General features: G+C 35.4%; 1 protein-coding gene and 1 non-coding gene across 3 annotated transcripts; both read right to left on the bottom strand.

Moving 5' to 3' along the window:
- Window positions 1-6,806: 6,806 nt before the first annotated feature.
- LOC140136126 (tryparedoxin-like) lies at window positions 6,807-10,603 on the bottom strand. 2 transcript variants are annotated; one of them, XM_072157831.1, is made up of 3 exons: window positions 10,193-10,603; window positions 8,351-8,498; window positions 6,807-7,400 (listed from the first exon to the last, which is right to left on the bottom strand). In XM_072157831.1, exons 1-2 carry the CDS (start codon window positions 10,490-10,492, stop codon window positions 8,358-8,360), a joined length of 441 nt encoding a protein of 146 aa, XP_072013932.1. In that variant the 5' UTR covers window positions 10,493-10,603; the 3' UTR covers window positions 6,807-7,400; window positions 8,351-8,357. The 2 variants fall into 2 exon arrangements, with proteins under 2 accessions (XP_072013932.1, XP_072013933.1); XM_072157832.1 differs by lacking the exon at window positions 6,807-7,400 and having other exon boundaries at window positions 8,349-8,498.
- On the bottom strand, window positions 7,657-7,730 carry Trnaa-ggc (transfer RNA alanine (anticodon GGC)). The gene has a single exon. It is a non-coding gene; the product is annotated as a tRNA-Ala (tRNA).
- Window positions 10,604-12,478: the final 1,875 nt, after the last annotated feature.

Here is a 12,478-nt window from a genome sequence, read left to right as displayed (position 1 = left end):
AAGAGCAAATGCTGCGCACTACCAATTCAAGAGTGATGAAAAAGGCAAGCAAAATAAGAAGTGGTAGCCCAGCAAAAGCATGAAAACACAAAGGCAACTGTTGGGTCCCCCTGCCATGGGTGGGCAGAATCAGCACTATACAACATGTACTTGTATAATATGGACAAATAAATTATGTTGGTTACAAATACATCAATAAACTAGACCAGGGATTTTCTACACAAAACAAAACTCCCACCCAAACACCCCCTCAACAGTCAACACACCCACCCACCCATCCCCCAAACACACCTACATGCAGGACAAGTGACAAAACAAAACACAGATAACTTTCCCATATCACAGTGCAAATAAAAAAACACACAATGATCTTTGAAAATTACATCCCATTAAAAACCAAGAGATCAAAGGAAAATTTCTTAAAATGATTACCTAGTTTTCCTTGCTTTCTGCAATTTTATATTCTGTGCCAAATTTAACTTTCATCATGTTCTTGTAAGCTTGAAAATTAGGGTTGACATCCTGAAATTTGCATCTATGAATATAATATTTCAAACATAAAATAATAAAGTTGATGTCATTTTTGTGCGCAGAATCTTCAACATCCAAACCAAACATTTTCTGAAAATTTGAGAATCCAAAACACTCACCGGTTTTACTTTCGATCCAGGCACTCAAGCTATCCCACAAACAAGTAATGTTTTCACATTCACAAAACAAATGCACCAGGGTCTCATCATTTTTTTTACAAAAACAACAAAATGGAGAATCGGTTCTACCAATCTTATGAAGAAATTTATTAGTACAAACAGCTCTATGAAAAACCTTAAAGTAAAAAGCTCTCATCTGAGTTTCAATACTGCAAGTAAAGTTGTTAACATGAATTTTACTCCACTCAATATCATCATCAAGATTCAAGGCATCAATCCAAAATAGTTCAGTGTTTACAGGGCTGTACTTTGCTTTCAAAATATTGTAAGAATACTTGGTAATTTTGCCATTTTCAAACAAAGTAGCGACTATGTTATCAAAAATATTCACCTGAACCGTTTTGGGACTGTAGAACCAATCAATTAAAATACCGTTCATAAGTGAGTTGTATTTTCTTCTGTCCCTAATAATAGAGATATCAAATTCCATAACAAGATCTTCAAATGTTTTCACAAAGTTATGTCCTCTATTAGGTCATTCAGAGTGCAAATACCATGTTCAAACCAATCTTGATAAAAAAAAGAACTTCTTAGTTTTAAGACGCACCTTCCGGTTCCACCAAATGGAGTTCTGAAGATGATAATCATTGTACCCAAGGTTCTCTTTCACTTTATCTCTGAACAAATACCAAACCCTGAGGGATTCAGCTAACTGTGAATTTTTTAGCAAAGCAAGAACACAATGTGGCGCATCAGCTTTCCATAAAACTGTAGTATCGTTATGAAATACCTGAAGAACCTGTGTCTCTAAAAGTTTCCAAAAGCTATCATAATTGGGGTCTAGTAAATGTCTTGACCAGACTAATTTTTGAGCTTGTGAAAAGCCTTCAACGTCAATCATACGCAACCCTCCATCACTGTAGTCATTGAATAAATAATTTCTTTTAACCCTGTCATTCCCACCATTCCAAATAAATTAAAAAAACAAAGTGTTCAATCTCTTAAAAAATGTCTTAGGAATTGTAATACACAAAACCGAAAATAAATATAAAAGCTGTGGCAGCAAAAGGCTCTTAATAACAGTAATTTTACCAATTAAAGACAAACTTCTTGAACGCCAACAACTCAAAATTTGCTGAATTTGATTCAATTTAGGAATGAAATTCAACTCGTACAAAGAATTCACATTTAATGAAAAATTAACACCAAGTGTTTTAAAAGTATTCTCTTTCCAGACAAGACCCTCATTGCTGAGGGGCTTAAATTCACTTACCCTTCAACCTACCAATATGAATAGCCTCAGATTTAGACATATTTATCTTGCATCCAGATAACCCAGCAAAAGTCCTAAGTGAATCAAACAAATTTCTAAATGACTCAAAATCCCCATGCAAAAAACAAGTTGTGTCATCAGCCAAAAGACTCAATTTTTTCTCAACATCACCAATCCTAATGCCATTAATGTTCTCATTGTTCCTGATTGAAATTGCAAGCACCTCGATAGCGCAGAGAAACAACAGAGGCGAAATCGGACAGCCTTGAAAAATGCCACGTTCCATAGAAATACCTTCGGAGAGAAACCTACCTATTACAATAAAATGTTTTCACCCATTGAATGAAATCTGAGCCAGAATTAAATGCCTCCAAGACCTGAAACAAATAATCATGCTCAACAGAGTCGAATGCTTTTTCAATATCTAGCAACACTATAGAGCCAGGAATGTCATTTGAGTCACAATAATCAATCAAATCAATAATAGTTCTAACATTATTGCCTATATTCCTCCCTTTCATAAAACCAGTTTGATCATCATGGATAATTTCTTGCAAAAAAAGCTTAAGACGGTTAGCCATAAGTTTAGCGATGATTTTATAATCTGTATTAAGAAGCGAAATAGGGCGATGATTTTTAACAAAGAGAGGATCCTTATCTTTTTTTGGAAGTAAGGTAATCACACCATTGCGTTGTGAACTAGACATGAAACCTTGCTCAAAAGAGTAGTGATAACAATTTAAAAGCATGTCGCAAATGTCATTGAAAAAACAATGTAAAACTCAGCTGGCAGACCATCATAGCCTGGGCTACGATTCATATTCAAAGACTTCAAAGAAGTTAAAATTTCGGCTTTGGAAATAGGCCTATTCAGCTTATTTTTACTTTCATCCATAAATTGGGGAATATCAAGTTTATCTAAATAAGAAATTATATTATCCTTATTGCTAGGAGAAGATTTGGAAGTGTACAAGGTTTCATAAAAAGAGTGTAATTCATTGAGAATATCTTTCTGATCTGAAATGATGGAGCCGGTATCCTTTTTCAAAATATGAATATTTTTCTTCTCACTGGAACGTTTCTCAAGATTACAAAAATATCTGGAACTTTTTTCACCATGTTCTGCCCACTTAATCCTTGATCTAATTATCAAACCAGCCGTTTCCTGATCCACAATTTTGTTTAAATCCTCTTTCAATGAATCCAATTGTTCAAGCAAATCAGAAAGCTGCTGTGGAGCATCAGGACTGGAATTTCATTATTAATTTGGTCAATTTTAGTTTGAATCTCCTGCTTGTTTTTGATTTTTTCCCTCTTCTTTCTGCTACAATACTGAATGTAATGGCCAGTAACAGTACACTTAAAAGCATCCCAAATGATATGGGGGTTACAAGAAGTAACTATGGATATCCTTGAACTCAGTAATTTTGTCTTTAATAAAAGAAACAAAATCTGCATCGTGCCTGAGATAATGACAATTCAATTTCCAATAGCTTTTGCCTCTTGGGGGATCATTAATAGAAATTTTACATTTCACAATTGAGTGATCAGATTTAATCCCACAGACAATTTCAGATTGTTTCACATTATCAGCTAAATTTGAGGAAACTAAAATGTAATCTAGCCTAGAAAGAACAGGAGGATTTTTTTGATGCCTCGTAAAACCACGCAATGTTGAATGCTCATTCCGCCAAACATCAATCAAATTGAATTCATCCATAAGGGCACTCAATGCTTTGGAAGCATTTTTATTACTATGAGTTGGGCATGAGCCACGGTAGTCAAGCGGGCCTAATGCAACATTCAAATCACCAGCAATTACCAACCGAGACGAGTCAAGATTGTCTAATTTGGCAAAAACCTTAAAATAAAACTCAGGATCATCATTATTAGGCCCATAAATGTTCACTAAAATCATATTAAAACCATCAATTACAATATCGAGAATAAGAAATCTACCTTCAGGGTCCCTCTCAATAGTATTGACAGAAATTTTATGATTAGACTTGATCAAAATTCCAACACCTCTGCTACTAGAAGCAAAATTTGAAAACCAACAATGACCGCCCCATTGTGAACTCCAGAATTTTTCATTAGAATCAGACGAGTGCGTTTCCTGAAGAAAAATAATATCATCACCTTTTTTATGAAAATAACTAAAAACAGCTTTACGCTTAAACCCATCCTGTAACCCTCTGCAATTAGAAGTGGAAAATTTAAGAGCCATTAGTCACAATTTTACAAAATCTGAATTGCAAAAACATTCAAATAAGTTCTCATTATAATCAGGGACCTGAATCATTAAAGAAAAGAAATAATTATTCCACATCAGCATAAAGAAATAATTGAATTTAACACATGAATCTGCAACATGGGAAAAACAAACAACAAAACAAAGACAAAACAGACAGACCCCCACAAATAACAACTCACGCTGCTTCTTGGTGTACAGTAAGTTTATAACATTTGGCCCCAGGGGACCATTCACACTTTCTGAGTGCGTACCACTTTTAAGAGCCATATTTTTAAACCTCCTCCCACTTTCAAAACTGGTAGATTACAAGCGCATTTCAGTTCTGACGAACACTTATTGGTATTTAGGTTCAGTAAATATCGCCTCAAACCTCAATAAATTTGATAATATCAAAAAAATGTTGCTAAAATTCAAAACTTTTACCCCCACAAAAATCAAATTTAGTCTCCTTAAATCCGCCATTTTAGGCTAATTCACTACATTATGAGCGCCATAATGTAAACTAATGGAAAGTACCTTTTCTGTCAAACAATTATTTTACACCATCTCCCGACACACCCGGATTAATATTTAGCCCGTGCGGTTTATGCAGACCCCTACCAGGCCAGCCTTGAAATTTTGCGAAAAAATATTCCATATTAAATGTCAAGTCTGTAACTTAGTTTAGACCTTATATAAGGGTATAGAAATTAGTTTAGACTTGTTAAATTTGGTTTTTAAAAATTACACGGACCACTGCGTGTTGTTTACGTATAAAATACTGCGCTCAAAAAGTATATCCGTAAACTTAAAACAACATACCTGAATTACCAAATAACATGAATAAAGTAGCTAAAAAGCAAACTAAAACAGTACTGACCAGCAGAGGAACTTTGAATGGATCTTAAAAAGATTCAAGCAGTGTACACTACCAAGGAAAATAAATGTTACTGTTTAATATTATGTACAACAAAATTTTTACCCAGTAAAAGGGATGTTTTTATGGTCCCGAAACGTCGCGGTTGTTTTGTCTTCTTAAACCTATATTTTGGATGTTGTTGTACATATTATTAACCATAACACCCAACCCTGCTTTTTGCTATCGGAAGTTAAAGGAAAAACGAAAAAGGAGAGAAGATGAACAAAGAAGTCACCTGGCACCCCGGGATTCGAACCTTAGACCCCCCGCATGCCAAGCACACGATCACCAACCGGTAGCCACACGGATTACGCTGACCCGGGCAGCGATTCCGTGAGCATATATAGCACTTAGGGTGATTGCGTCATCGCAGACCATGGGATTCACGCATGCACAGTGGTTTTCATCGTGGTATTTTGTGGTATTTATGGGTGTTAGGGTTAAACCAAAGTATTCTAGCCAGATACTTTGGTTAAACAGTTTTTAACAAATAAATTAGTCAATATATGAAGAAGTTTGTTTTGCGTACCGTAGTGTGCCTCATCAAGTTCAGCACGGTCCGACTTTATTTTCCCAACTTATACCAATTTGAATGAAAAAAGAGGGCGCTTTAAAATTGGCAAACCCTGAAACCCTGAAAAGTATACAATTTTCTCTAGAAACACTCTATGAATATCGTAAGCACGGCAGTGCTGATTTGTCACACAAAAGACGGCTGGAAATTGGAATTCATCTTGAAGGAGGAAATCTTACTATAATTCACCGGATCTCTGTCTGTCTGTCTGTCTGTCTGTCTGTATCTGTCCGCACCTTTTCTCGGAGACTAGGGGTCGCGCGTTGCTCAAACTTGGTGGGTGGGTGCAGCTTGATATGAGAAAGAACCAGTTTATATTTTTAAAGGTCAAAGGTCAACGACCGGGTCAAGTCCAATTGAAGTCTAATTTTAAATTGCTCCTATGCAGCTCAAACTTGGTGGGTGTGTTGACCTTGGACTAACAAACAAAAGTTTCCACGGTGACTTTTTTGTCAGACCTACGGTTAAGAGGTCATAGGTCAAAAAAGGTAGAAATTTCAAATTGCCTCTATGGAGCTCAAACTTGGTAGGTGTGTTGACCTTGGACTAACAAACAAAAGTTTCCACGGTGACCTTTTCGTCAGACCTACGGTTAAGAGTCATAGGTCAAAAAAAGGTAGAAATTTCAAATTGCCCTATATGGAGCTCAAACTTGGTGGGTAGGTGGATCTTGGACTAACAAACAAAAGTTTCCACGGTGACCTTTTCGTCAGACCTACGGTTAAGAGGTCATAGGTCAAAAAAGGTAGAAATTTCAAATTGCCTCTATGGAGCTCAAACTTGGTGGGTGAGTGGACCTTGGACTAACAAACAAAAGTTTTCACGGTGACCTTTTTGTCAGACCTACGGTTAAGAGGCCATAGGTCAAAAAACGTAAAAATTTCAAATTGCTCATATAATGGAGCTCAAACTTTGTGAGTGGGTGTAACTTTGGCCAAGGAAGCTCACGTTTGCGTTTGTTAGGTCATCCATGGTCAAAGGTCAGGTCAAAATTTCAAATTGAGGGCGAATGTAAGGTCAAATTTTAAAACGCTGCAATTGAGCTCAGCTGTGAGGAAAGTGATCCCAGCCAAAGGACACACCCTGATTTTGAGATCTGCAAAAGCCAATAACCATGATAGCCGAAAACCGCGAGATACGGGTAACCGCCTAGTCATCCAAATTTGTCACTTCGAATTGCTGCTCATATCACTTGAAAGTCGCATCGTGTCGAATGAGGAACCAAAATACGCAGAATAAAATGACACATTATTTTATTTGGTAATTTAGGTATAGGCCTAGTGTCTTTAATAAGATATTGCTTTTGTTTTAAATGTACAGATACCTTTTGTGCGCATATACAAATAGACAAACCTAACATATTTAATCCAAATAAAAACAAGTACATTTTTAAATTATCTAAAATAATGTTTGGTTGAACTCTGGTCATGTCAATACAGTCATGATAGCCTATGATGATTAAGATTTATTTATGTATAACCTTTCCACCATCTTATAAGGTCAATAATAAATGTTTTAAACAATCAATAATAACAATTATAACTGTTGATATTCATCCGAAGAGGTAGATGGAATTATGTAAATAGCTCTATATCATTCACTGCGAAGCTGGCATCGTACACAAAGTCATACAGGCCAGGTGACCCTCCGTTCCAGCTCACGTTGCCATGGATATTAGGAAATAGATAGATCGATTCTGAATCAGAAGACTAGGTGTTTTGTTTCGCTGAACACACAAAGAATGATGCTTTCTGAAACAAGCATACGAAAACAATAAGACACTAATTAACAATAATAATTAAATAACAGTTATATCAATGTGGGTGTTGTTTGAGAAATAGATAACATAATTATAATCGTGTTTGATTAATTCTTTATTAATTGGCACATCATTAAAGTCGAGTTACTAATTATGCAATAATCAATAACATTTAAATTATAATTCTGAGAAAGGTTTTTTAACACAAGTCTCCACATACATAAATGACAGCCAGTGAAAAAATTTCACTGACCATCCAGGATTTGAACCTGGGACCTTCGGATCGCCGGACCGATGCTCTGCCAACTGAGCTAATGAGTCAGATGGAGAAGAGCAGTGATGTTATTATCTATAGGCCTTCAGTTCAATACCCGCCCTCTATCATCTTCTCATCCAAGAAGCTTTAAGAAAGAGGTTTGGAAATCATTCCGAAATAGTAGTCGAGACGGAGAAATAAAGTTTAACCATTTGGGAAATTAATTCTGAGAAAGGTTTTTTAAATTATAAGCTGACTAATATGAAAATATAAAATTAAGGCGAGAAAGCAATGAAAGACAGTAAGTAAGCAAGCTTAGAGAAGACAAGAAACAAAATGCCCGGAAAAATGAATGAAAAAGAAGACATGAATTAAAGCAAGCAAGCAGGCAAGCAAGCTAGCAAGCAAGCAAGCAAGCAAGCAAGCAAGCAAGCATGAGCAAGCAATAAAAAAGAAAGAAAGCAAAAGAAAAGGGGAAAAAAGGAAAAAAGAAAGAAAAGAGAGAGAGAGAGAGAAAGAATGAATGAATGAGCTATATATTAATGACCTGATAATAAGAATGAGACTGAAAAGAGACAAACAAGCCAACGAAACCTCTCAAATTTAACTTACTTTGGAACAAGACCGAAAAGAGACAACAAAGAATCCAAACAAAGAAATAAACAAATACAAAATACGGAACTCACTTTCTTATTATTTCCATGGGAACTTCTTTCCTTCTGGGTCTTCTCCTACAAAAGCCCTGGCTTTTGTTGTGATCTCATCGCCTGTTTGGCTATCAATAAACACCAGTGTTGGAATACCAGAAACCTGGTATTTCTTGCCAAGCTCTTCCTGTATAATATATGATTCAGAAAAAAATAAATTGAAAGGACGTGAGATAATGAGATTTATATTAAAAAAAAAAGTCTGGGAATAATATGTATAGGCTAAAATTAATCATAATTATGTGCAATATGTATTTATCTATTAATTGCAATATGTAACATATTTTGAATATTACATGTAGGCCATTAAAGGGCATATCTATTGCCAAAACAAGTTCATTCGAAGAGAATAATTATTACATTACAAGTGGACACTCGTTGCAATTTGTTTATGCGTATTTCTCCTCAAAAAAGAGAAATTGTGTTGGTAAAGTTCGGGCTCGTACGAGTCCTTCCCCGTTCGAAGCGAAATTAATTTTCAAGGCAGCGGGCTGATGACGTAAGTAAATGAAGCGATGAAATGATCACGATAACAAATGAGCTATAGAGCTCTTTTTATATTCATTCATGCATAGATCATCTAGATGATCTATGATTCATGTATAAATGCGGGACCTTCAAATAGCTATTGAAATTGTTTATTTGCATAATAAATACAATATTGATCACTAGCCTATCACTGAGGCTAGAATACCTGAATATACTAGTCTCAGATCGATCACGCTCAAATTTTAAGCTCAAAATATTTTTTTCATTTTTTAGTCCAAATATTTCTCATGTTGTTGATATACAATTGTAATATCACAATTTACTAATATATAAAAAAGAAGCGGCTGATTTTATCCATATTTGTAATACTAATACTTGATTCAGAGGTGTGTTTTTTCTGAGAACAACAACTAAATAGGTATGTCTAGATTATGACGTGTACTTTAATAATTATACCAAAAGTCAGCAGTGAAACTGGAAATGAGTTTAAAACCGACGTAACCACCTGCATCCCTTTGAATAAAATATTCTACGGAAACCCATGGAGGACGTGTCATGAGCTCCAACTACTACGACATTTTCACCTCATTCAATGCAACATGATAATGCTGATATGAAACATAAGTTATACAGGACATTTTATTATATCGATTCGTCATATTCGTGTAAGTTGAATACGCGTACGTGGATTTTGTGTTTCACTATCGGGCGTCAATTTGTGCCGAAAATCCTTCATAGGAAGGAACATCTTGCATAACATTAACAAAGGAAATGATTTAACCTTCGAAATGTATCTATTGTTATGCAATATGCCTGCTACATTGTGGAGAAGAATTCAGGTAGAACCTGACCCAAAATGTGTGTATTCATTGGCAGCTCTGAATTAGTGGTGCATGTATTAAATGGTGGCATTGAAAAATTATTCCGTGTCACTGGACAATGAAAAGTGACCTTTGAGCAAACAGTCGAGAAAAATACAATTAAACTATTTATTTTTTTTCTCTGCACTCAGGTATATGTATGCTAAGCAAATATTTGGGAAAATACATGTTTTATATCGATTATTATTTGCTAATGATACCAAACAATATGATATCACATACAGGCAATAGGTTCATAATCTTGATTCGCTGTACAACTTACAAGTATAAATCTACTGTTCAAATTAGTATTTTTTATGAAATGAATTAGGAAACTAACCGTAGTCTGCACAAAGTAGCATTTTTATTTCTCTCTCTCCCTCCCTCCCTCCCTCCCTCTCACTTTCCCTCTGTTGCATTCAACTTCTCTCATTCTCTCTAGTATTCATGTTTATGTACGGTATCTGATTACCTTCTTAGCACGTAAACTGAATGGAAGAACAAGCCATGGCATATCTTTGTAATACCCTTCACAGTCCTCTTCGCTCCGATCAGAACTCACGAAGACAATTTCAAATTTGTCACCATTCGATGTCTTCTTAAACTTGCCGTACCACTCTGCTAATTGAGGAGTAAAACGACGACAAGGAGGGCACCAATGGGCAGAGAAGTAGAGTCCAAGTACACCTTCTTTGCGCAGCGACGAGACTTGTACTTCACCGTCTTTGCCTTGTACCTTATCACCAAGGAGAGCAACAATTGGATCTGCCATTGCGAGATAAAGATTTGGAGTTGCAGTAAACAGACTGACAATTAAAAAGTCGGAATAGCCTGTTTCAGCTTATGGCTGCGTGCAGAGTGTGGACTAAACCTTTTATATACGTTTTAATGACAACTTGACGAGTTCAAGGTTGCTTACGACTCGACTTCCTATACGATGATGTCATTGACTGATAAAAGGCTATGACGGAATGAATACGTTGAGTTATTCGGAATTGTATATGTAGGTGACTTGGCCAAAATAAATAATCGTGATGCATATAGGAATGCTATGAAAGCAGTTTCATTTTATACTGTATAACAAAAGGCCTAAAAAATTGCTTGATTGGCGTAACATAAAAAAGGGTAGGTATGTAGGGATTTTTTTTATTATTATTTTTTTAGTTTATTCAATGACATTTTCTGTGATAAAAAGTTAATAATGCAAAGTTGTAAATTGCGTTTGATAAATGCCTTGAATCTTTTTTTCTTCTTTTTTAAAATTTAGTTTTTTATTTCCTTTTTTAAAAATCTATTTTTCATTTATTTATTTATATATTTATTTTGCAAGTAAAAATAAAAAAAGTCTAGGGTCGGGCCTAATTTTAGGGTAGGTCGGGTTACGCCAATCAAACAATTTTATTAAGCCTTATGGTATACTATTGTGTTTGACAAGCTTGCGCTTGTCGACCATGATACATTGTTTGCTTGCAGATTGTTTCCTGGTTTGTCAAACATGTTTTATGAGCAGAAAATATAAACAAAATACAACTCATTCTTTCACAGTATTTCTATACCTAAAATGACTACAAATTAATGAAACTGTACAAAATAATGCACGCGTGAGCTGTTCAATGCGTTTAATGTCCGGCCGGGATTTAATGCACGAGCCCTGTAGGGTACCATTGGTTCGATCGAGCTATCTTCAGTAGATAGCAAACATTTACATCCAAAATCACCGAGCCTTGCTGATCTCACAAGTATGAATAACCATCATTGAAATATAAAAGACTATAAACAATATCGAAAACTCTTGAAACCATTTCATCAGGCTCGTTCATAGTTCATTTGATTGATAAAGGTTCTTTTTCAGATCCAACCAATCTATTTGACATCAGAAGGACATTCGATATGTCTGATATGCTCTCATGTCCCACCAAAACTACACACTAAAACGGGGTCAAAATAACCCCAAAAGAGTAATTTTTGACCCCCAGGCGACTGTCAATAATGCAAGGGTCAAATTTGACCCCGGTGATAAAATGACCCACATTGTGGTTAAAAATGACCAAATTTAGAGTCAAAAAATTATTTTGACACCTAATATAGTCAATTGAAAAATAACCCTATTAGTGTCAAAAAATGACTGTATTCAGGGGTCACAATTAGAATATGACCCCTAAAGTTGTTGAAATGACTATATTCAGGAGTCCAGCTTAGAAACTGACCCCACAACGTGGTTCGAACAATTATTTTCTGTCAATTAAAGCCTTAATGTACGATTTCCGTCAAATTTTGATTAGTTTGTTTATTCAAAATGTTGAAATAATTATAAGGAATAACTGACGGGGAGGTTGCTGTCCATTTTAAAGGAGGATTTCGTGATCCTAGCATCCTCTTTTTATGACATTTTTCAGTACATATCCACGAAAAAAGCCTATTTCTAAAATTTCAGTTGATTCCGATTTTGCGTTTGCGAGTTATGCATGATTATGTGTATTACACTGCTCCATAGACAATGCGTTGTAATTTCGTTCTGGTGCACCAGAACGAAATTCAAATTTCACGATATCTTTGCAAAACGAATTAATCTGCAAGAAATATTTTGTACATAAACATTATATCGCCAGAGATTTCCAGTGATATAAAAATATCAACTTTTTTTGAGAAAAGTGGGGGGATGAGGCTGTGTATCACGAAATGCCCCTTTAAGTTGAAATAACAAAGTAATGTGAAAGAAACCCCACTGGTTATTTTGGACATTTAACACACAGTTCTA

This window comes from Amphiura filiformis, chromosome 16, assembly GCF_039555335.1.
Source record: "Amphiura filiformis chromosome 16, Afil_fr2py, whole genome shotgun sequence".
NCBI lineage: Eukaryota > Metazoa > Echinodermata > Ophiuroidea > Amphilepidida > Amphiuridae > Amphiura > Amphiura filiformis.
Note: the sequence above shows the minus strand (reverse complement) of the source record. Positions and strands in the feature narration are given on the sequence as shown.